We start from the raw sequence: 24,817 nt of genomic DNA, 5'->3' as shown, positions 1-24,817 counted from the left end.
GGGGGCATGCAGGCCCCTTGGCTTATGGTGGTTTATAGGTTAGCAGGTTGTGCCCGCTAATATGGCCACAACTTGCTACAGTTCATTCAGGGACCGTTCAAAGTTACCAGGGCACTAAAAAGGGATTTTATTATGACTGTTTTTCACACTTAAAGACCGTTGCAGCATCCCCAGGGTGGCATGATGCTTGGCAGTGGACTCATGCTTACGACGGTTGCAGTGTCTGGGGACCATGTGATCCCTTTTGGCGACCCTCGGACAAGCAACGTCAACGGGGAAGCCAGATTCACTTAACAACTGGGTTACTAATTTAACAATTGCCGTGATTCACTTAACAACTGTGGCAGGGAAGGTTGTAAAATGGGGCAAAATTTGCTGAAATGTTTCACTTGGCGACAACAATTTGGGGCTCAATTGTGGTTGTAAGTCGAGGACTACATACAGCATCCATTACAGGATGCATCAGATAATAAAGCCTTAATAGAACATGGTGAAAGTTAGTTTTGGACCAAAGATGTATTGAATAACCTTGAAAACAGTTACGGTTACATTTTTGCCTTTAGCACATTTATGTTCTGCTGCGAAGAACAATATTTCTTCATCTCACTCTTGATTTTATCTTTGCAACAACCTCAGGAGATAAATTTTTGGAGAGGACAAACCATAATTACAAGTGTCACCCACAGTCGGGTTTTCTGCTTCGTAGTTTGTATGATTTATCAATTCCATCAGGATAGCTTACAAACCATAGTGTAAAACTTAGTATGACTTGCCATTTGTAGTTTAATTAAACCATGGTCAGCACATATTTTGATGTGGCACAAAATATAAACCGCCTCTTGTTTCATTTTTTATTATCAGTTAAAATCTCATCTTAAAAATTTTGCTGTCTCCTGATGCATGAATCTTATTGTGATTACAGATTGAGTACATACGTTTCCAGAGACAACTGTCAAGGACCCATGGGGGTGGGGGAATGAGAGACAGGCTAAAGAAGCCGATATAATCTATTGGTGCACAAGATTTACTGGCAGGCAAAAACAGAACAAGAGCCTGCAAAAGACTTCTCTGGAGGTCTTTAAAGAAGAGGCTGTACAGCTACTTGCCTGAAATGGTACAGGGTCCCCTGCTTTAGCAGGGGGTTGGACTAGAACAGGAGTCTCCAACCCTTTTAAGCCTGGTGGACTTCAACTCCCAGAATTCCCCAGCCAGCTTTGCTTCTGGGAGTTGAAGTCCGCCAGGCTTAAAGTTGCCAAGGTTAGAGACCCCTGGACTAGAACAGTGGTCGCCAACCAATGGGCCAGGGATCACTGGTAGTCCGCGAGAAAATGTTGGTGATCCGCAGAGAAATGGTACCCCCAAAGCAATTAATCCAGGCTACGCGGAAACACAAGGCTGTGCCGCCCACATGGACCACGGGAACCCAAGGCTTGCATTGCTTGCATTGCGAACAACACGAGGTAGTGAGGGGAGGGGAAATGGTGGAGAGGGGAACTTGCCCCACTCGCCCAACATGCCTCGCCTGGCCACCAGGCTGCTGCTTTCCGCTTCTGCTTTTGGCTGCACACAAAGAAAGCAGTAAGTCTTTCTCTCCCCAAAACTCCGCCAGAAATGAGTATTCGGGACCCTGCAAGGCATCCTGTCCCAAGAGGCTGTGCCATTCTGGCGGAGTTTGGGGGAGAGAAAGAAAAACTTCTGCTGCTTCTGCTGTTTTCCTTGCATGAAGCCAAAAGTATCTTTCTCTCTCTCTTTCTCTCTCTCTCTCCCCGAGAATGGAGCTAGAGACGGTATCCTGCGATCCCAAATAAAGAATGATCGATCGGTAGGAAAACGGGGTGGGGAATTTTCCTGCAGACTTTTGGGGGGATTTTCCCAGGGTCTCTGGTCCGCGGGATTTAAAATTATGAGTTTGGTGGTCCCTGAGGTCCAAAAGTTTGGCGACCCCTGGATTAGCAGACCTCCAAGGTCCCTTCCAGCTCCATTCCAAAACTGAGCTATGTTGCTTGTTGATGAATAACACCTAAAGGGATCTCTTCCCTTGCCCAAGAGTGTTTGAAGTGGAAACATTTGTGCATAATGAATCCTGGCTTGAATCCAGGTACTTTGCATTCTGTTTGGTGTTCTGAATCTTCTGGACAGGTAGCCATCATTCCCTACTTTTGAAAAAAAGTTCAAAGCCTTTATTGTCATTGTACATCATGTATACAACAAAATTGATTTAGCCTCTACCAGTGCAGTCCATACAAGAATATAAGACGACAATTCTTATTCTAGGTTCTATTTTCTAAATTTTACACCAGGCTAGTATAAGTTAATTCATTGATGTAATTCTTTTACATTCTTTAAAAAAAAATACTATCAAGATAAACCACACTTCCACATTTTGAGGGTTTGCTACCAAGTCAGATTTTGACAGTACAGTCGGGGGAGTTCTCTGGGATTGTAAAAGAAAGAGAAAAATGGACAAAAAGTAGAATACAACCAGTTTTCAACCAATTTTTTTCCAGTGGGCCGCACAGGCTTTTTCACCAATTTCAGGTAAGAGGTTCTGCTAAAATTCTGCTGAGCACTGTCAGCCAAGAAGAGAATATGCTTCTGACCATTTTATTTGTATTCTTTCAGACAATTTGAGACATAAGAGCTTTTGAAACCTGATGGTACAATCCCAGGAACTTGTTGACTTGCTGGTCAACAGACAGAAAGAGTTTTGTCCCAGCTTGTAAGAACATGATTTTATTTAGAAGGAGGTCCAGATATATTTGTTTGGAATGAAGCGCCTGGTGACATGTCATTTACATTTTACAACACCCCTCATGTTTCGTGCCATTAACTTGTGTGATGTAATTAAAATGGTGATTGTGAAGTTTCAGCCAAAGTTATATTGTGCTCTAATCAGGAATGGAAAGATTTGTATCTCACATAGGTAAAGATTGACTAAAATCCCTATTCTAAACTTGAGTAGAGGGTTGACAGATCCCTTCCCAGCCTATTGTGTTTTTGCATGAGTAGAGATAGGCATCATCATCACTAGGAAACATATCCAGAGGAATCGTGCCAAAACACAGGAGTGGCGTGGATAAATTCCTTCCAGAGGTGGAAACAGCACAGTTGATATAGCTTAATTCAGATCCACTTCTATAAGTCAAAGGAGATCCAGGTGACTTTCTGGCTCCAATGTCTATTTTGGATTGCTTGATGGATTGATTTGGAGTCTGTTTACAGAATTGCTCCTCATCTTTTATACGGTGATTGATAAAAAGAGGAGAAAAAACAGTCTAAAATCTCTGTTACAAAATGCAAAACAGTCAAAATAACTATATTGCGACAGCCAAGACACCATAACAAACTCATAGCACACGTACACCCATACTGGGCTTAACTAACATCCTGGCTCAGTGCCTGGGAGAACATCTTGGGGTCAGGGCCCTTGGATGGAGGGGAGAGATTGTTCCATAGTTTTAGTTTACTTTATTGTCATTGCACCTTGTACAACAAAATCAAACATCATCTTCAGTGCACAACATGACCATGACCATTAAAATAAACAGAAGCACACATCCTTCACCCTTCACACATTGAACCAGAAACCCCCGACACCACACCAGCACTGCACTATACAGCAGAATTCAACAAAGTTACTGCCCTGGGATAGAAGCTGTTTTTCAGCCAATTTGTCCTTGTTTTTATTGTCCTGTACCATCTGCCAGATGGTAATAGTTCAAAAAAAGGGGTGCCCAAGATGAGATGGATCTTTGAGGGTGTCTTGAACTTTCTTAAGGCAGCGGGAGAGCTCTTCCAAAGAGGGGAAAGGGCAACCCATCATCCTCTAGGCAATGACATTAACCCCCTGTCTAGTCTCTATAATGTAAATATCTATTAGTAAATATACATATACTAAATAGTGATACAGATTAAGAAAACAGACACTTTGCAGTCCTCTGTCACCTCCTTCAGACATTATGTTCATACACAGTTGCATAACTGGGGCAAAAATACAGTGCCTGAGCTCATAAGAATGATAAGCTTGGTTTCAATTTACAAGAGAGGGAAGTGTGCGTGTGCGTGTGCGCCTTAGCCTGTTGTGCAAATCCAATGACAAAGGTATGCAAGAAAAGAGGGGGTGGGGGCGCAAGTGGGAGGCACGCTGCCTTAAAGAAAGATCAAAACAAACCGACGTTGTACCACGACTCCAGGCGAGGGGAGAGTCTGGGAGTTGTAGTCCAACCCCGATGGAAGAAACTTAGGCCAGGCTCTTACGTGGCTCCGGTTCCTTTGAGCGCCGAGGACTACGTCTCCCGGCAGGCCCTGCGCTCCGAGCGCGACGACTTCCTGGCCGCCGTCGCCCAGCCGCCTCCAGGGGCAGCCAAGATGGCGGCGCGCTGGAGTAGCGAGAATGTGGTGGTGGAATTCCGGGACTCGCAGGTAGCCGGGGCCGTTTTCGTGGTCGCGCGGTCGCCTTTCCCCGGGCGGCCTGCCTGCCGGCAGAGCTCCCTCTCGCCCCTCCCCATTCCTTGGCACTCGGGGGTGGGAGGCATCCCTGCCGCGCTTCCCCCTTGGGAGATGCGGGGTGCCGCTGAGGGGATGGGAGGGGTGCCTGGCGTCGCACGAAGGGCCGCTGCCCGGCGCCGACTGGCCTGGGGTTCGCCCCAGCACTCTTCAGGCGCCTTGGACTACGGCTCCCATCATCCCCAACAGCAGGAGAGGAAAAGCAATAGCAACAGCACTTAGGCTATATACCACTTCGTAGTGCTTTACATAGCAGGACTCTTCAAACTGGACCGCTTTAAGTGGACTCCAACTCCCAGAATTTCTCCTCCAGCCATGTTAGCTCAGGAATTCTGGGAGTTGAAGTCCACAAGTCTTAAACTTGCCAAGTTTGAAGACCCTTGGTTTATAGAGTCAGTTTATTGCCCCCAACAATCTGGGTCCTTATTTTTACCCACCTGGGAAGGATGGAAGGCGGAGGGAGGGAGGAAAGAAGTAATGGAGAAGAAAGGAAGGAAGAGCAATAGCACTTAGATTTATCCCAAAGGTGCCTTTTTTTTCAGGAGGCAACTGGACTTTCTTGTTTTTTTCCTTGAAGACGTTTCACTTCTCACCCAAGAAGCTTCTTCAGCTCTGACAGGATATCCTGGCATTATAATCAGAATTATTTATATTCTGAACATTATTCCAAGGAATCCTCCCGTCTTCCCAAGAAGCTTGGGAAGCAAGCAGTGTAAACATTTGTAAGCAAAGCTTACTTAAAAAACAAGCATATAAGACCTGGGGTATTTACACCAGGGGTCCCCAATCTCCTGTCTGTGGACTTGCATTGGTCCCTGGCATGCCAGCAACCTGGCTGTGCAAACAAGCAAAGCCCCATCTGTGGGGATGCAGGCAGCATGCAAAACCACAGCCCCTCCATGGCGGGGGGAGGGTGAGGGAAACCTCTCTCCACTGAACCGGTGCCCAAATGGTTGGAGGCCTCTGCTCTAGAGTATATCCTGCAGGTAATGGAGCCTCTGTGAGGAAGGTGGGTAGTTTTAATTGCTGCTTTTGATGTAGAGACTCCAGTTGGGGGCAGCTGCTGTTGTGACACTTGTGTACAACAAAATCTTGAATGGGTTAACAACATTATTGAAAAGGAATGCAGGTAGTCCTCGAATTACAACCACTTCAAAGTTATAACAGCATTGAAAAAAAAGTCTTATTTGCAGCCTTCTGACAAGCAATGGGGGAGCCTGTTCACATAACAACTGTTTTATTAACAACTGCAGCGATTTGCTTAACAACTGTGGAAAGAAAGGTGGTAAAAATGGAGCAAAACTCACTAAACTGTCATGCTTCACAACAGAAATTTTGAGGTCAATAGTGGTGGTAAGCCAAGGACTACCTGTAATTGTGTTAAACACTTTAAGAACAGTACTCCAGGGGCTTCTGCAACAACCTGGGGCAATGAAATTGGGGCAGGTTTCTGCTGAGATTATCATTTGCTTTCTCCCATTTCCTTTAAGCTCTAGCCTCCCCTTGATTCTATAGCTGCAGCGAAAAGTTCAAGAACTGACCCATGTTAGAAAGCTGCCTTGTTATAAATTGGACATTTTTGAATTTTGGCAAGATTGGTACAGCAGACATTTTGTAGGTCCGATCTGGGTTAATTGGATTGTCAGTTGATTGATTCCAACATGTACATACCAAATGCTTTAAAGTATTTTTATTGTTTTTTATATTCTTTCTCCTGTATGGTACATTCTTTCCTACCCAATTACGTTAATGTTACAATATCTTATGAACTGTGGTCTTGTCTACAAAACAAATTTGTGCTGTGAAGTCTTTAACAGCTAGTGTTTGTCACTGCTGAATAAGGTTAATAGTTAAAATAATCCATACTAATGCATACAGATTTCTAGATGTATATCTTCATAAACGCACACCTACAAATCAATCATCAGGAAGATATTTATAGACTGGATTTGAACATTGCACCTGGCTCTTTGCATTTCACATGAACCAACTTTTCTTGCTAATAAAATAACATTTATGGTTTAGTTCAATGAAGAAACCTAGCCAATTCTGGCTTAGTGAACAAATTGTCATATAATGTGATGTGTGAACATACATGGGCTGAATTCACAGTTATGCTAAGCTGTATGTTCTATTGTTTACAAGCTTCCACAGGGAAATAAATAAAAATATGATTTAGCATGGTATGTGAATTAGGTTTCTATATTGTTTCTTTGAGAATATACTGAGGCATGAGATATGAACTCTCTTTTTAAGGGTCTTTGAATGCTGAGTGCTAGTGGCATCAAACGATAGTTGCAAGGGGAAGTTGAGAAGTAAATGTTCTAAAAAGGAGAATTTCATCACTGCTGAAACTTTGCTCCTACCAACCAGAAACCCATAAGAAAGAATAACACTACCAATTGTTCTGGGCAGATGGAATCTGTACATTATTACAACTGGATGTATTCAGTTTGATAAATCCTTTATTTTCCAGTTTTCTTGCTGATAATGATATGAGACAAGACTTAGTAATTGTAATATGTGTGCAAACTATACTAAGCCTGATTAGTTTTAAATGCAGTCTGCTCATTTATGGTTTATGCAGATCAAGAAAATGGGTGTGTTTAATAACCAACTTAACTATATGTAAATCTAGCTACTATTTCATCAATCCCGTGGCAGTGCCCTTGGGAGAAATACTAGCTCTGATCTTATGTTTAGCAATCAGATCTTGTTTTGTTGTTAGGCAAAGAGGTCTCTATTCTGAGAGCTTTCCCCTTCTGAATAGGGAGAAAAATCATATTTTGGTAGCTCTATAAGAGCCAATGCTTCTTAAATGCTGTACGTTATAGAGCTATGAGAAATTAAGATTTCCTAAATAAAATGGGAAGTAATACGTAGTAGTACTTTATAGCCAATTTGCATGAACCTAGTTTATTTAATATATATTATATGTTTATGCAAATTGGCTATAAAGTACTGCTACGTATTACTATGCCACCCATCTCACCAAGGCAATTCTAGGTGGTTTACAGTTTATTCAGTAAAACTACCATATAAAACATTGGAACAAGAAACAAAGACCATGCATTTCAAATTTAGTTAAAATTCAGTTGCAAAATGCATAAGGGGAATAGGTGGGGATCTATCTAATCCATTAACCATCCCTGGGGTTTCACTTCCCTATTGTGGCCCTGGGCTAGTTGGCAGAGACAGGTGTTCAAGGATGTGAATCTGAACTGGGGGAGGGGAAGGGGACAGGATGTTCCAGAGAGCTCACACCCTGGCAGAGTAGGCTCTCCTGGACCCCCTCCCCCCATGCCAGCTGGAATTCCTTGATTGACAGGGTCCACAGCATGCCTCTTCTACCAGCACGGGTGGGGCAGGCTAATCCCATCAGGTTGAGATGGTTTCTAAGATTGATGCATGTAAGAGTCCACTTTTAAAATAACGTTGACTAGTTTATTTTTGTTTACTGCTTTTTGCACAGACCCCCACCCAAGAACCTTGTTGGAATTATATTATTACCAACACAGATATTCCTTGTTTTGAGAATATTACAATTGTATAAATGGATTCATTTCCCAAGCTGGGAGCATTTAAAAAAAGACAGACTCTCCTCCCAAATGTATTATGAAGTTCAGCATTGAGATAACCTTGTGGGAAAATAGGATGTGTGACAAGTAAATTTTCTGATAAAGGGTGAGGAGGAGTCGCTGGCCCATTGATTGCTCTCTTGCAGGTTGGTCATTATGGTGAAATATGCAAGGATGCCAGTCTTTTTGATTGCCTGGCTGCCGACTGATAATGAAGACAAGAGAGAGAACTCTTGTTTCCATTCCTATAGGTCTATAGGGAGAAGGATGCGCCTGCCCGCTTGAGACTTATATAGAAATTTAAGAAAATGTCCTCTATATGGTTCCTGTACATTTTGCAAAATTGAGAGCCGAAAAAGAATAACCCAATCTTTTAAATATGCCAGTATTTATTTTTATTTCTGCAGGTGCTCTATATGGGTGACGAGAATATTTTTCTTGCTTCTATAAAATAAAACATTTTAAAACTTATCGTATCTGTCAATGACCTTTGGCAGATCCAGCATGGGAGTGATGGTGCATCCATCCTTCTGCTCCTTGATTTTTCAGCAGATTTTGATAATGTTTATATCAAAATATCTCATTATATTTTCCTGGGCCTCAAGTAGGGATTAAGAGTGGGGGATGATGTGAGTTAGCCTCCTTCTTTAATAGTTGTTGATGGGGAGATGGGAGAGGTTGTACCTCAAGGTGATGTGGAACTAAAGACCCAGTGTGGGGTGGGGTACCTAGAACCATGTTCATCCTTCTGGCGTCTGGTTTTATGCAGGTACAGGCGTGACTATTCTCCTGCAGCAGAGGTCTCCAAACTTGGCAACTTTAAGACTTGTGGACTTCAACTCCCAGAATTCTCCAGTCAGCTGACTGGAGAATTCTGGGAGTTGAAGTCCACAAGTCTTAAAGTTGCCAAGTTTGCGGACCCCTGTTCTACAGGGAGTCCTCGGCTTACAATTATTCATTTAATGACCGTTCAAAGTTACACCGGCACTGAAAAAAAGTGACTTATGACCTGTTTTCACACTTGCGACCGTTGCAGCATCCTCGTGGTCACATGATCAGAATTCAGGCGCTTGGCAACCGATATGTATTTATGACACTTTGCACTATTCTGGGGTTACGTGACCACCACCACCCCCTTTTGCAACTTTCCGACAAGCAAAGTCATTGGGGGGAGAGCCAGATTCACTTAACGACCGTATGATTCACTTAACGACTGTGGCAAGAAAGGTCATAAAAGGAGGCGCAGCTCATTTAGCCACCGCCTTGCTTAGCAGTGGAAATGTTGGGCTCAATTGTGCTCGTAAGGTTGAGGATTACACGTGGCCTTAAGCTGCTTGGAGGCTCACTGGATCCAAGAGGAGGGATAGCGATTCAGAACAAACACGGATCGCAGACACACCTAGGCAACCGGCCCTTTTCCCCAAAAGCTCAGGCCTGCACAGACTGACTGGCTTCTTGAAGCCGAGAACATGTGAAAGTGGCTCTTGTGGGGAGATTTGGAGAAAAACCTGGACCTGTTTTCTGGAGCCCCCAAAATATTTTATCTTGTAATACTCTGGAGGCACCCTAACAGGAACCAGCTCCCCGTCACCCATTTAAATTTATTTATTTTATTTATTTATTTGGTTTGTCAATTGCTTACAAAATAATAGGTATAAGTAAAAACATAGTTATGAATACATGGATACATATAAGAAAAATAAAAGAAACAATAAGACAGGGAAGGTAGGCATATTGGTGCGCTTATGCATGCCCCCTACAGACCTCTTAGGAAAGGGGTGAGGTCAATAGTAGAAATTTTAATATAATATAATATATAATAGTAGAAATTTGGGGGAGACTTGAGATGGAGGCCCCTGCAGAGTCTAACAAGTTTAGCACTGGCGTTTGATTTCTCAAGTCAGTAATGTTCTGCTTGACAGACAGGGTGACACTGATTTCGCTTGAAAGCAACAGTTTGGCTTGAGAATGTGCAGGTGGCGCCTGTTGCAATGTGGAGAATCAGCATCCTAGAGCCGTGGTGGTGCAGTGGTTAGAATGCAGTACTGCAGGCTACTTCTGCCGACTGCCAGCAGTTCGATTCTGACTGGCTCAAGGTTGGCTCAGCCTTCCATCCTTCCAAGGTGGGTAAAATGAGGACCCAGATTGTTGGAAGGGCAAGAGGCTGACTCTGTAAACTGCTTAGAGAGGGCTGCAAAATATTATGAAGCGGTATGTAAGTCTAAGTGCTATTGCTATAGTCTGTTATCACATACATTTCTATTGAAAGTCAAAGCCTCTACAGGAAGTCCTCGACTTACGACCAAAATTGTGCATGCGCGCGTGTCCCCCCGTTTCTGTTACTAAGTGAAACTTTTGTTAAGTTAATTTTGCCTCATTTTACAACCTTTCTTGCCACAGTTGTTAAGTGAGTCACTACAGTTGTTAAGTTAGTAGCATAGTTATTAAGTGAATCTGATTTCCTCGTTGACTTCACTTGACAGCAGCCTGCAACAGATGATTGATCACATGACGCCCCAGGACGATGCAACTGTCATAAATATGATGGCAACTCTAAAAAGACCATAGAAATATTTTATGAGTCAGTTGCCAAGCATCTGAATTTTGATCAAGTGACCATGAGGGTTCTTCGAGGGTTATATGTGAAAAATGGTCATAAGTCACATTTTTCAGTGTCCTCGTAACTTGGAATGTTCACTAAACAAACTGTTGTAAGTCAAGGACCACCTGTGTTCAATAGCGAAGGCTTAAACAGAACTGGAGATGGAAACCAACGATTATTAAAAGAGGAGAGGCTGCTGCCCCTCTAGAATTAAAATTTGAAGTGAGGTGCGCAAAGATTTCAAACCCCTTGAATGTAAAAATTACTTTGCATTTGAAATAGGCTGTTATGAAGAGTTTCACATTCTAGTGGCGGAGGAGAAAAGGCAGTCCCCCAAAATGTTGCTTCGTATTCAAAATGGCTTCTGGTCGCTATTCAGAGGACTTGAGTTAGAACACTTTGAGGAAGCAATTTTAATTCTGCGTGACTCAGAAGCAGATGATTTATGTATTGGCCACCATGGGTTTCTGTTCGCTGTTCTGTGCTCCCAAACAGCTTGCAGTAGAGTTCTATTTATATTCAGAGGAAGGCAATTTTCTGTTGATATCAGTCAGACCTTTTCCCAAGGAGATGAGGAAAAGATTAGGGCCCCAATCATCTTTTTAGCAAGCGTGTTTGTTGTTGGATTGACTTTAATGGCTTAGCCTCATATCCTCCCATCTCTGATTTAATAGTGTGTTGCCTCTGATTATCAGATGCATTATTTACAGTCAGAATGAAGGCAATGTCAACCCTTTTTTTTTGTACTGTTGTCAATAACACTGCACATCCATATAGTCAGTTGAGTGCTACTCAGAAGGCATTTTTGCTACTTTTAATGTATTATTTATAAGCTCGGGGAATTCATTTCTCTCTTATTTTCACAGGCAACAGCAATGTCCATAGACTGTCTCGGGCAGCATGCGGTACTTTCTGGGTGAGTGCTAAAAACCTTCAGGGTGGAATTGCAGTTACTGTTGGCAACACCTGGGCTGGTACCTGATGATAGGTACAGAGGGAAGAAGGAAATCTTGTCTTCCCATTTCCCAGAGCTTTATCTTCTCAGTGAAGCAGAGGAAAAGAAGATCGAAATACAAGCAGAACTTGAGGAAGAGTGATCCAGTCAGACTCTATAACCCTAATACAGGGGTCCTAGGCCATGGGCCACTTCCAGGCCTTGAGCCATTTGGAACTGGGCCGCAGAAGTGGCGGGCAAGCATGCGCACCTGCACATCCGCACTTGTGTGAGCAGGGGGCAAGCACACTGTTCTCACCCAGCTCCCCAAACACGACAAACCCTCTGTAATTAAATCAATGATTTCTTTATTAGGGGCGCCAGTAGCCCTGGCAAAAAGTCTCTCTCTCTCTCTCACACACACACACACACACACACACACACCAAGCTAACAAGTCTGTCCTGCAAGGAGATGAATAGTTGTCTGCCACATCTGTTCATCTCCGCCCTCCTGCCTTTTATCCCCAAAGCTAAGATGGGGCCTTGCTAGCAGTGGTGGCTCTTCCATCCCAAGGACCGGCCCATGGATTTCCACTGCTCTCCTCTCCTCTGCCTTCTATGCATCCACGCGTCAGGCACTGGACCCTGCTGTTCCTCCTCTTCCTCATCAGCCACCTCCAGGCCTGGGGTTGTTGACTCTCTGTCCGAAGGCTGACGGGCGGCCCAGACTCTGCCTCTGTCTCTCTCTTTCTCTGCCAGTTCCATTCCCTCTTCCCCCTCAGAGCTTTCGACTTGCCCTGATGCTGACCCTGACTCCCATGGTTCCTCCTCCCCTGATTCAATTCTTGGACCGTCAGCCGACAGGCCATAACATGCACACTCCATCTGCACATGCAGCAGGTGCACATGCCTGCTGCTCACACAAATGGAGTTGGGTGCGCACTCTTGCCCCACCACTCACCCAGAATCATCCTCTCCCGGCCCCCTCCCCAGCCACAAGGGGAACACTGGGGGACTCTGCCCCAATAGATCCATCAGTGATCTCTGCAGGAAAAATCAGAAGGAATCTGGTAGCAGTTTTTCAGACTGACACATTTCATAAAACAGCTCAGAAAAGTTTATGTCTTTTACTGAAATGTGTGAATTTAACTTTGGTATGAGAGTCAAAAGTTGCTATCATGTTCCTGATTTTTGACTACCACATACTAACCTGGTTCTCTTCCTTCAATTTCTAGCAGGAAATATTGCTAGAAATATTTGGCACTAAATCGTCCTCATTATCTGTCATGCTCTGCCTCCGAAGATTTAGCCTTTATGCCAAGCAGGACAAATCCTCCTTGAATTTATGTGACATCTTTTCTACAAATCTTCTGAAGCCATCTCCATCATTTCTTTGATGGACATTTGTTTTGCTTTGGGGGAGGAAATCCCGGCCCTTCTTTGCATGAAACATGCGCCACTGAAGATTCCTCGGTTCCTCTCCTTTTGAACAAGAGGATGAGAGTCGAGTTGCCAATAAACCACAAGCAACCCCTCTTTTTTATACCCCACAAATTTTGCCACTGACATTTCCCAGCAAAACCACCTTTTAACTGCCTCTACGGAAGCTTAGTAACCTTTTTTTTTGCAATCAAGACCACCACAACAGGAACAGACATCCAGCCCTTGCTTATCAAGGGAGACCGAGGGGAGCAAGTGGCCAGTTTTATGTTTCTGGGTGTGACCCTAAAAGAGGACCTGACCTGGGGGGCTCACCTTGCAGCCCTGGTTGAAAGGGCCCAGCAGAGATTAGACTACCTGAGGCTTCTCAGGAAACAACAACTGAATGAAAAACTGCTGGTGACCTTCTACCGCTGCACCAGAGAGAGTATCTTAACTTACTGCACCTCTGTAGGGTTTGCCAATTGCACAATGACAGACAGGACAGCACTCCAGAGGGTGAACGTCATTGCCCAGAGGACCATGGGTTGCCATCCCCACTCTTTGGAAAACCTTTATAGCTCCCGCTGCTTTAAGAAAGTTCAAGACACTCTCAAAGATCCGTCTCATCCTGGGAACCCTTTTTTCGAACTATGACCATCTGGCAGACAGTACAGGACAGTAAAAACAAGGACAAATAGGCTGAAAAACAGCTTCTATCCCATTTAACTTCGTTGAATCCTGTTGTATAGTGCAATATGAATGCAATATCGGGGGTTTTCCATTCAATGTGTGGAGGATGCGTGTTTGTGTTTATTTTCACGGTCATGATGTGAACTGAAGTTGGTGTTTGATTTCGTTGTATGAGGTGCAACGACAATAAACTAAACTAAACTAAACCCCCAAACCCACCCACCCCCACTATAAGATAGATCAAGAATTTTTTTTATCATACCCTGGTTACATCGGTGTATTGGTAGACACATTCACTACACTCCTTGATCTCCTGTCAAATTTATCATTAAAACTCAAAGCGTGGTTCCCTACTGGATAAAAATTGCTTACTCCCTCCTCCATGCCCAGGCAGTTATGGAGCAAAGATAGAATTTAGAGGTACCATTTAGATCCAGCATTGAATGGTACTTTGTGAAGGGATAAGATACCAGCCTCTGTGTCCCTTCTATTTGCCCCCCCCTCCTCCCCCAACTGCTTCTAGCTGAAACTTCTCTTTTGTGATAAAAGGCTGTCTTTGCTCAGCTGCTACAGTAATTGTCTACCCTTTGTCCTTTTCATTCTAGGCCTGCTGGTTTTTTAATAGTACTATTAGCGCCCTGTAGGAGGTGGCTTGTTATCAGCATGTAAGAGGGAACTGGGTTATTATCAGCCGGCCTAACAGGCTTGCTTTAGATTTAGACCTTTTGAACTTGGGTCTTCCTTCCAGAGTCCTAGCTCTGTCCTGGGTGGAAGCTGTGATTCCGCAGATAGGCAAAAAAACGTAGAAGAATGTAGCTGTCAGGATTCCGGCAGTTACTCCAATTAAATCATGAGCCTCGAGCCACACTCCCAAAAACGAAAAAAGATTTATTTGAAAGTAATATTCTACATCTGGCATTTACCTGGGCTCAGCCAACTCTGAGGCACGTAATTCACTGTCACCCTTGATCCTGCTTTCCCCACCACCCCTCTGGGTGTATCATCCAATGAAACACGTCCATAGCCAAGAGTCGTCAATCATGCTCTCCAGTTAGATTATTGCGGAGCAGAAGCTTCAGTCATCTAGTCAGTCTCTGAAGAAAATATGAATGGAATGTACTTTCGGTTCCACACTGCCGCCTGCTCTTTCAAACCCCCCCCCCCACCTTTTCTGTTGTCAACTATAAAACGTGTATACAAAATGTTTTATGAGTTGACAGTAGCACTGCAGGTAGTCCTCTGCTTACAACAGTTCATTCAGTTACAATGTCACTGAAAAAGGTGACTTATGGCCCTTTTTCACCCTTACGACCATTGCAGCATCCCCATGGGACCCAAATTCAGACGCTTGGCAACTCGTTCATTTTTATGACAGTTGCAGCATCCCAGGGTCATGGGTTCACCTTTTGCGTCCTTCCGACAAGCAAAGTCAACGGGGACATCTGATTTGCTTAACAGTCATGTCACTAACTTAACCATTGCAGTGTTTCACTTAACAACTGTGGCAAACAAGGGTTGTAAAATGGAGCAAAATTCACTTAGCAACAGAAATGCTTGACAACTGGTTCATATTTATGACGGTTGCAATATCCCAGGGTCACATGATCCCCTTTTGTGACCTTCTGACAAGCAAAGTCAATGGGGAAATCTGATTCACTTAACAACCATGCTACTAACTTAACAACGATAGTGATTCGCTTAGCTCCTGAGGCAAGAAACATCGTAAAACGAGGCAGAACTCACTTAACAAATGTTTCAACTTAGCAACAGACATTTGGGGCTCAGTTGGGTTTCTAAGGTGAGGGCTAGCTGTGTATGCAGATAGTAGCTTTCTTAGGGCACTCTTTTTAAATGAGTAGGTTTCTAGTCCTTATAGTTGTACAGATATTTGACAGTCCCCGAGCTAGTGATAATGATGATTAAAACAAGGTTATCCAAAATTCATTCTTTCAAATAATTAGCGAAAGCAGAGCAACCGATGCAAAATTGCTTTCATAACATTGGTTTTTAGAATGGATTCTTAGCAGAGAATTCAAATGTACTTCATGTAGGAGCATGCATCAAATTTCCCCATGGCTGACTTTAAACCAGTTCTGGAACATTAATTATTCTTTTTGCAGGTGTTTTATATATGTATGTATGTGTATGTATATATGCAGGTCTTGGCGTGTTCGGGTCTTTTCCCGTGTAAGATTGAGAGTATCTTGGCGATGTTTCGATGAGGTCCCACTCTCCATCTTCAGGCTGGTGCTTTTGGCTTGTGCTTGTGCGAGCAAAGATGGCGAGTGGGTCCTCGTCGAAACGTTGCCAAAATGCTCTCAATCTTACCCAGGAAAAGACCCAAACACGCCAAGACTTGCATATATATATATACATATATACATATACATATACATGCATGCATACATATTATATATATATATAATTCCAACACCTTAATCCAATAGTCATGCTAATTTAAACACTTAATTCAAATACACCTCTTTCGTAAATACCCCGTGTTAAATTCAAATGAAATAATTATTGAGCAACTTCGTCGTGATCAAAAATAGCCTGATAATCTGTCTCAGAAGCTCAAATCCGGAAGCAACTGAATTGTGGCCTAGATTTGCCAAGGGCAGAAGAGGTGGTGACTCTTTGATCTCTGGTTCTGACTTCATCGGATTGAGTGCTGCTCCCTAAACACATTCGTTCTCCTAGGACAGGAGTGCGCCTTGCAAAAGAAAGATTGGCTGAGTATTTCTGCCTCATCTGCCGGATTTTATGAATGAACCTGTTTTTTTTAATGGAAAAGGGCACTATCACTCCAGGGAATGTCACTTGTGATCTGAAAGAGTTATTTCAGAAGCTTTACCTAGTCATCTGCTTTTTGCTGGAGCTACGTAAGAAGCTAGATAAATTCTGGCTTATAGTTTCCATGCAAGACTTCCTGTAATTATAATCTCAAGATTTCGGTGGTGTTTTTACAGAACTGTGCAGCTGAGCTCTATGGTGATCTCTTGCTGGAACAGTAGTACCTGCAGGTGGACCTAAGTATTCTTACATTTTGGTAGTTACAGGTAGTCCTCAGCTTACGACCACAGTTGAGCCCAACGTTTCTGTGGTTAAGTGGGACATTTGTTTAAGTGAGTTTTGCCCCATTTTACGATATTTCTTGCCACCATTGTTAAGTGAATCACTGCAATTGATAAGTTAGTAATAGCGGTTAAGTGAATCTGGGAACTTTGGCTTTGCTTCTCAGGGGGTTGCAAAAAGGGATTACGACCTTGGGATGTAGCCACGGTCATAAATGTGAACCAGATGCCAAGCATCTGAATTTTGATCACACGACCATGATGAGGGTCTATAAAAGTTGTACCTGTGTCAAAACGGTTAATAAGTCAGTTTTTTTCAGTGCCATGGCAACTTTGAACCGTCACTGAACAAACTATTGTAAGGTGAGGACTACCTGTAATCTGAATTTGGTTTCAGGCAGCAGTTCAAATCGGTTTCATTGTTGGCACGTTTGGTGTCATTTTAGCCAGATAACAGTACTTTATGCAGGTACTCTGCAGTTCCAGGGCTTGCTGCATTTAATCGTCACATAAGCAAATCCTTGCTTTAAACAAGGAACTCCAAACTTAGCAACTTTAAGACTTGTGTAGTTGTGGAAGTCCATAGGTCTTAAAGTTGCTAAATTTGGAGACCCCTGCTTTACCTTTTGACTTGCCTGGGCCGTCCTGAGGGAAGAAGAATTGTTTTGGGTCTCATCAATAAAGTATATAAATCACATGATAATGTGAAAGATTTAGACTTTTATGGGGCTACGTTACTAGGTGTCAGGCTTGAAATGGAATAAGTCGGGGCAGCCAACTCACAGTGGGACAGTTCAACAAGACAAGTATTTAAAATAATTAAAAAGTTATTTTAGTTTTTGTCACTCTCATTTTGTCCCTCGTTTTGCATCCTTTCTTTAATGATTCTATTTCATCATTTATTTGAGATTAGTGTCACTCTTGTCCTGCAGTTGTCCCACAAAGAGTTGAACACTCTCTCTCTCTCCCCTCCCTCTCTATCTCTCTCTTCCTCTCCCTTTCTCTTTCTCCCTATCTTACTTTCCCTCTCTTTCTCCTTTCTCTCTCTCTCTCTTTGTCTCTCTCTCCTTCTCTCTCCCCTCCTCTCCCTCTCTTTCTCCCTTTATTTTTCTCTCTCCCCCTCTCCCTCTCTCTTTCTCTCCCCTCTCTTACTTTCCCTTTCTCTTTCTCTCTCCTCTCTCTCCCTCTCTCCTCCCTCTCTCTTCCTCCCCCTCTCCCTTTCTTTTTCTCTCTCTCCCCCTCCCTCTCTCCCTCCCTCTCTTTCTCCCTCCCTCCCTTTTTTACTTTCCTTCTCTCTCTCTCCTTTCTCTCTCTCTCCTTTCTCTCTTTCTTTCTTTCTTTCTTTCTCCTCTCCTCCCTCTCTCCCCTCCTCTCCCTCTCTCTTTCTCTTTCCCTTTCTTTTTCTCTCTCTCCCCCTCCCCTCTCTCTTTCTCTCTCCCTTTCTTTTTTCTCTCTCCCCTCCCTCTCTTTCTCTCTCCCTCCCTCTCTTACTTTCCCCCTCTCTCCTTTCTCTCTCTCTTTCTTTCTCTTTCTCCCTCCCTCTCTTTCTTTCTCTCTCTCCCTCCCTCCCCCTCTTTCTCTCTCTCAATTCCAACATCTATACCTCAGGATAAGAGTTGCCCTCATGGTAGTAAATTACTTTGGATCTACTTTAGTGACGTTCCTTCCTGTGTTTGTGGGCCTTTTCCCAGGCGCCGCTTCCTCTATATTGTTAACCTGGATGCGCCCGCTGATGGTCACCGCAAGATTTCCCGTCAGAGCAAGTGGGACATTGGGGCCGTGCAGTGGAATCCCCACGAGAGCCACGCGCACTACTTTGCTGCATCGGTAAGTTTGGGGAGGGTGGAGGTGTTTCCTCCCAGGTGGATTCCAGCAGCGCAGCTTCTGCACTTAGAGTAGCTACTGGGATGACGCTCCCACCACACTATAAAAAAGATGTTGAGACTCTAGAAAAAGTGCAGAGAAGAGCAACCAGGATGATTAGGGGACTGGATGCTAAAACATGTGATGAACGGTTGCAGGAACTGGGCAATGTAGTCTAGTGAAGAGAAGGACCAGGGGAGACATGATAGCGGTCTTCCAATATTTGAGGGGCTGCCACAGAGAGGTGGAAAGGGTCAAGCTGTTTTCCAAGGCACCCGAAGGCCAGACAAGGAATAATGGAAATTGATCAAGGAGAGATTTAACCTGGAAATAAGGAGAAATTTTCTGACAGTGAGAACAATCAACCCATGGAACAGAAGTTGCCTTCAGAAATTGTGGGAGCTTCATCACTTGAGACTTTCAAGAAGATATTGGACTCCCATCTGGCAGAAATGGTGCAGGGCCTCCTGCTTGGGAGTGGGGTTGGACTAGATGACCTACAAGGTCCCTTCAAACTCTTGTTAATCTGTACCTATATGTGCTCCTGCTTCCTAACACATTAGGGCCCAAGGATATGACTAAGAACAATGTAAAACATCTCAGATACCCAAAATCACATTCTTTTGTTCTGCATTTATTCTGTAGAAGCTATCACATGGATATCTCATCCAAGTTTTGGACATTTACTTATTTGTATCCCACCTTTATTGTTTTTACAAAACTGAAGCCAGCAAACATATGCCAACACGTTTTCCTCCTCTTATTTGGCCCCACAACAACAATCCTGTGAGGTGCGCTGGGCTGAGTGAATGACTGGCTCAAAGTCGCCCATCTGGCTTTCATGCCTGGTAGGACTAGAACTCGCATTCTCCCAGTTTCTAGCCTGGTGCTTTAACCACCAGACAAAACCGGCTGAGATAATATGAAGGAGCCAGGTAGCACCTATTTTGATCAATATAACTTATGAAAAATATAAGCTTTTGTAAGCTCATAAAAGCTTATGCCTTCTAACAAAATTTTCGGTCAGAAAAATTGTTCCAGACTGATTGTTTTTAAATCATAGATTCACTAACCTGCTCGTGTACAATATTTACACTTCTTGGATATGTAAAACTTACGATACTTAATCTGTAGAAAGGTTCTTTCCTTAATATCTTAATAGATACAATGTTTAATTTTAATGTAATCAAAATTATTAATTTAAAATTGAATTGATCACTATAATTTAATTAAAATAAAATTGCATTGGTGTAATGGTGAAGGAGCTGGGCTAGAAATGAAGGTTTGGGGAATTCTAGATCTTTCTTAGACATGAAAATCTGCTGGGTGACTTTGGGGCAGTCCCTCTCTCTCAGCCCAACCCACCTCACAGGGTGGTTGTTGAGCAAATAGGCTGGAGTATTAGCTATATTCAACGTCTTGAGTTATATATAAAAAGACGGGATAAAAATTGTGGACAACCGTTGCTGCTTGTTTTGTTGTTCCTTACATTTTTTATACCTTTATACCTTTACTTTGCTAACAGATTTTAGAATAATTTGTGTCCTAAGAAACAAAACAATAATAAACTCTTTAGCCATTACAAATTTGAAAAAAAATTATGTGAATTGGAGCTCAGCTGTACAACAACTAAATTGTGCTTTGTTTGGCTGCTTCGAGCATTTAATATGGAAGATAGAAAGATGTCTCCCCTTTAGAGAACCCTTTTGAAACCCTCAGTAAGTGAGTGTGAGGAAATTTTCTAGCCCAAATATTGGGGAACATATTTATGTTGGGGGATAGGATTTCCCCCCTCATTTTAAAAGCTAAAGGAATGCTCCCATTCTCAAATATTGTTTCTCAACCTTTTTCTTAAAAAAAAAAAAAACAAGTTTTATTGGTTTTTAAAGACAAACAAAAACAAACAAAACATAAAAACATCCAACTTTCTGTCATAACTATACAAGCAGTGTGTCGGTTGGTTTACAAATATTTTGTGCATCCATTTCATAGTCTCAATTACAGTTACATTGCATAATAACTCAAATTATCAATCAAAAATTGAATACCCTAATATCACTATTAATCAGTCCTTTGACTATAATTTTGTTCATTCATACTTTGCGAGATAACTATAATTTACTTAGTTTATTTTATAACAATTCATATAATCGTCTCCAAATCTATCCTAAAAACATTTTATAAATATAATAACAAAAAAAGAAATATATCTTTATGTATTCATTATTTTCTGAAATTCTAAGTATTCTATTATTGTATTTTATTACCTATTCATAGAAAAGGTCCCAAATTTTATAAAAATGTTTATCCTCTTGTTCTCTAATTTCAAATGTCAATCTACTCATTTCAGCACATTCCAATATTTTCTTAATAATTTCCTCCTGTAATGGTAACCCTCAGTAAGTGAGTGTGAGGAAATTTTCCAGCCCAAATATTGGGGAACATATTTATGTTGCGGGATAGGATTTCCCCCCGTCATTTTAAAAGCTAAAGGAATGCTCCCATTCTCAAATATTGTTTCTCAACCTTAAGAGCTTGCAGATGTGTGACATCAACTCCCAGAATTCTCCAACACCCCCCCTTCCCCCCCCCCCAATGCTGGCTGGGGAATTCTGGGAAATGAAGTCCACGCGTCTTCAGGCTGCCGAACACCGTTTTTGGAAAACGAGTCTGTGGTTTTGTTTGCAGCTCCTGATGTTTTTTTGTCTAATTTCAGAGCAACCAACGTGTTGACCTATATAAGTGGAAGGACGGTAATGGGGAAATTGGCACTTCCTTGCAAGGACACACACGTGTCATCAGGTATGGCTGCTCCAGGGAGCCCGGTGCATTTTGAGCCAGTGGTGTGGTATCTGTGAGGCCTCCTTTCTCTCAGCCCTCCTGTTGCTGCTGCTTGTTTGCAGCACATCCCTAGCAGAGACATGAACATATCGAAAGACTTCAGCTTAATAATCTCTGAGCTGCAACTCTTGTGTTGTCTTCAGTGGGGGCCAGGCTTGTATTTCTCAGCCTTGGCCCCTGGAAGATCTGAGGACTTCAGCTGCCTAGCAACTCCAGCTGCACATCTCCCAAGAACTGCCAAAATGTCACGATCCACATTTTTGCTTTCTACTGCTCAAGGGCATTGGAGTTGCAGAAGCTGGATTTCGTAGGGCAAGCTGTTTTGCCGGGTTTTTTTTTTTTTATATTGGGGAAAAATCTCCTGATAGTCTCTGAAAAACTTTGCTGGGTTTTCCCAGAAATCAGCCTTGGCAAAACCGTGGCACCAAAATGACTCAACGTAGGAAGCCTAGAATGCATAATTCATAATTGTTACAGTCTCCCATGAAGCTTCGGTGGATGAGGCCCTGTGCAAAAAGAGCAACCTAGGAAGGGAGAAGCCAAACGGGGCAGGTCTCCAGGTTTGCTAGCAAAATACCGGTATGGTTTTTCCTGACAATGGAGAAGCCGGTGGGAAGTCACTGCACAAAGCCTTGTCGTTATAATCTGCCACCATCGAGCTCTCTTGTTCATCCGTTCCAGAGGTGAACATAGACTCATAGAGTTGGACGGGACCTTCTGTCCCTCTACCTTCTGTAAAATTCACTTTACCTTCTATAAAGTGGTTGGCCCCCTTTATGAACTGTGGACTTCCCTGAGCCAGCCATGCTCAGGAATTGCCACGGTTGTGCTGGCTCAGGGATTCTGGGAGTTGAAGTCCACAGGTCATGAAGGTGGCCATACTTACTCACCCCCCGATCTTCTGATTTTCTCCTCTCTTTTTCTCTCGGGTGCCTTTTCTAGTGATTTGGACTGGGCGGTGTTTGAGTCAGATCTACTGGTTACCAGTTCGGTTGACACGTACATCTACATCTGGGACATCAAGTAAGAGTTTTGGCGGCCTGTAAGAAGACAGACACGGTCATTCAGTGGGTTTGGGGAGAGTGGAGGTTCCTGTAGGGCGGTGGCCTCCCATCTTTTGGGCACCATGGAGAAAAGCTTTTCCACGGACCGGAGGGGCCTGCATCCTGTGTTTGGGACTTGGCTTCTTTGCGTGGACTGCTTTCTGGCACGCCATGGACCTCTGTCAGTCCATGGACCGGGCATTGGGGACCCCTGCTGTAGGGCACCCGTGGTGGCAGCTGCTGCTTTTAAATGGGTCCTTCAAAATACCTGGGGTATTATTAATGTTGTCTTCTCCTATCATAGCTTAGCGCCGTGATGGCGAACCTAGGGCACGCATGCCACAGGTGGCACGCAGAGCCATTTGTGCCGGCATGTGAGCTGCAGGCAAACTCACCTCACTGGGCATGCGCGCATCTCACAACTGATTTTCAACCGGTTTGAGGCCTTTTTCGGCCTCCCAAAGGCTTGAGGAAGGCTTCTGCAGGCTTTGCAGGCCAAAAACTAGCCCCGTTTCATCACTTCCTGTTTTCCCAAAAATACCAGAAGTGACGAAACGGGCCTAGTTTTCGGCCTGCAAAGCCTGCAGAAGCCTTCCTCAAGCCTTTGGGAGGCCGAAAAAGGCCTCAAACTGGCCGAAAATCAGCTGTGAGGCGCAGTACAGGTAGGGGGGTGGCGGGGGTGGGTGAGTAGGGATTGCGTGTGCATGCATGCGGGGGGCACGCATTGCCTTCTGGTTGCTGGCATGTGAGCTCAAGCATGTAAGCGTGTGCACAATTTTTGGCACAGGAGCCCAAAAAGGTTAACCACCACTGGCTTAGTGAGTGGGATTTGCCTGTACTATGGTGCAAAGAGGATTTGAATTTCCACCCAATTGGTGTGTGTGTGTGTGTGTGTGTGTGTGTGTGTAGATGAGGTAGGGGAGAATTCTGTGAAATTGAATGACAGGTTGTCCTCAACTTATTACCACAACTGGGACCAGAATTTCGATTTTTAAACGTGGTGGTTGTTAAGTGAGGCCCCCCTCCCATTCCACTACCTTTTTGCCACGGTTGTTAAGTCAGTCACTGCAGTTGTTTAAGTGATCACAGTCATTAAGCAAATCCGGCTTTCTCCACTGACGGTGTGTGTTGGAAAAGTTGCCGGGGGTGATCATGTGACACCCCCCCCCAAAAAAAGATGCTGCAACCCTCTTAAATCCATGCCGGTTATCAAGTGCCTGAATTTTGATCACGTGATTTGGGGATGGTGCAACAGTTGTTAGTGTGAGTATCAGTTGTGAGTCACATTCCAATATGTGCCAGAAACCTGCCTTCACCTTAAGGGTCCTCATGCCAGCAAGGTACAGGTGGGCCTTGGCTTACAGCCATTTATTTGTTAGACATGATCTGCGGTGGCACAGTGGTTAGAGTGCAAGACTGCAGGCTCCTTCTGCTGACTGACGTCTGCCTGCAATTGGGCAGTTCAAATCCCACCAGGCTCAAGGTTGACTCAGCCTTCCATCCTTCCAAGGTGGGTAAAACAAGGACCCAGACTGTTGGGGGACAGTAGGCTGACTCTGTCAACCACTTAGAGAGGGCTGTAAAGCACTGTGAAGCGGTATATAAGTCTATGGGCTATTGCCCTCTTCCTTCCCTCCCCTCCTTCCTCCTCTTCCTTCCTTCCCCTCCTTCCTTCCTTCCTTCCTCCTCCCTTCCTTCCTTCCTTCCTTCCTTCCTTCCTTCCTTCCTTCCTGTCATAGTGGCACAGTGGTTAGAATGCAGCAAGGTTGACTCAGCCCTTCCATCCTTCTGAGGTGGGTAAAATGAGGACCCAGACTGTTGGGGGAAAGAGGCTGACTCTGTCAACCACTTAGAGAGGGCTGTGAAGCACTGTGAAGCGGCATATAAGTCCAAGTGCTACTGCTACACGGCCATTTAACGTTACACTGAAAGGCCTACCTGTACCTTGCTGGCATGAGGACCTTGAAGCTGAAGCCAGGTTTCTGGCATGTTTTGGAACCATGTGATCACTGGAACCAGTGGTTAAGCAGCTTGCCACGAAGGTTATCCCATGTCCTGTAGGCCCAACCCCCCAAAAGGCAACTTGCCTGCAGAATGTGGCAGAGATTTTCATGTTCCGCACTCAAGGCAAACGGGTGTTTTTTTTTTGCTGCGACTCTAGTGCAGATCAACAGGAAGAGGGTTGGCCCTTCAGGATTGGCGCCTGCTGCTGCATCTGTGCGTGAATCACAGCTCCAGGCATGCCTCTTTTCGAGCAGGGTCTG

The 24,817-nt window shown here is 43.8% G+C and overlaps 1 protein-coding gene across 8 annotated transcripts in view; it reads left to right on the top strand.

The window, feature by feature from the left end:
* Nucleotides 1–4,335: 4,335 nt before the first annotated feature.
* WDR59 (WD repeat domain 59) overlaps nt 4,336–24,817 on the top strand; it is an 87,385-nt gene continuing 66,903 nt past the window's right edge. For 6 of the 8 annotated variants that reach the window (XR_015744929.1, XR_015744928.1, XM_087940422.1 and 3 more), the window contains exons 1-5: nt 4,338–4,422; nt 11,553–11,602; nt 18,498–18,633; nt 21,386–21,471; nt 22,453–22,533. Coding sequence is in view for 6 of the 8 variants with exons in the window: in XM_087940422.1 (XP_087796548.1) it covers nt 4,369–4,422; nt 11,553–11,602; nt 18,498–18,633; nt 21,386–21,471; nt 22,453–22,533 (407 nt within the window). In the remaining 2 variants the exon portion in view is untranslated. Of the gene's footprint in view, nt 4,423–11,552; nt 11,603–18,497; nt 18,634–21,385; nt 21,472–22,452; nt 22,534–24,817 lie in introns of all 8 variants that reach the window. The other 2 variants (XM_026714414.2, XM_087940420.1) reach the window with 2 other exon arrangements.

This window comes from Pseudonaja textilis, chromosome 11 (assembly GCF_049901715.1).
Source record: "Pseudonaja textilis isolate UNSWEBS1 chromosome 11, rPseTex1.2, whole genome shotgun sequence".
NCBI classification, from domain to species: Eukaryota; Metazoa; Chordata; class Lepidosauria; order Squamata; family Elapidae; genus Pseudonaja; species Pseudonaja textilis.
This window is presented reverse-complemented; position numbering and strand designations above follow the sequence as displayed.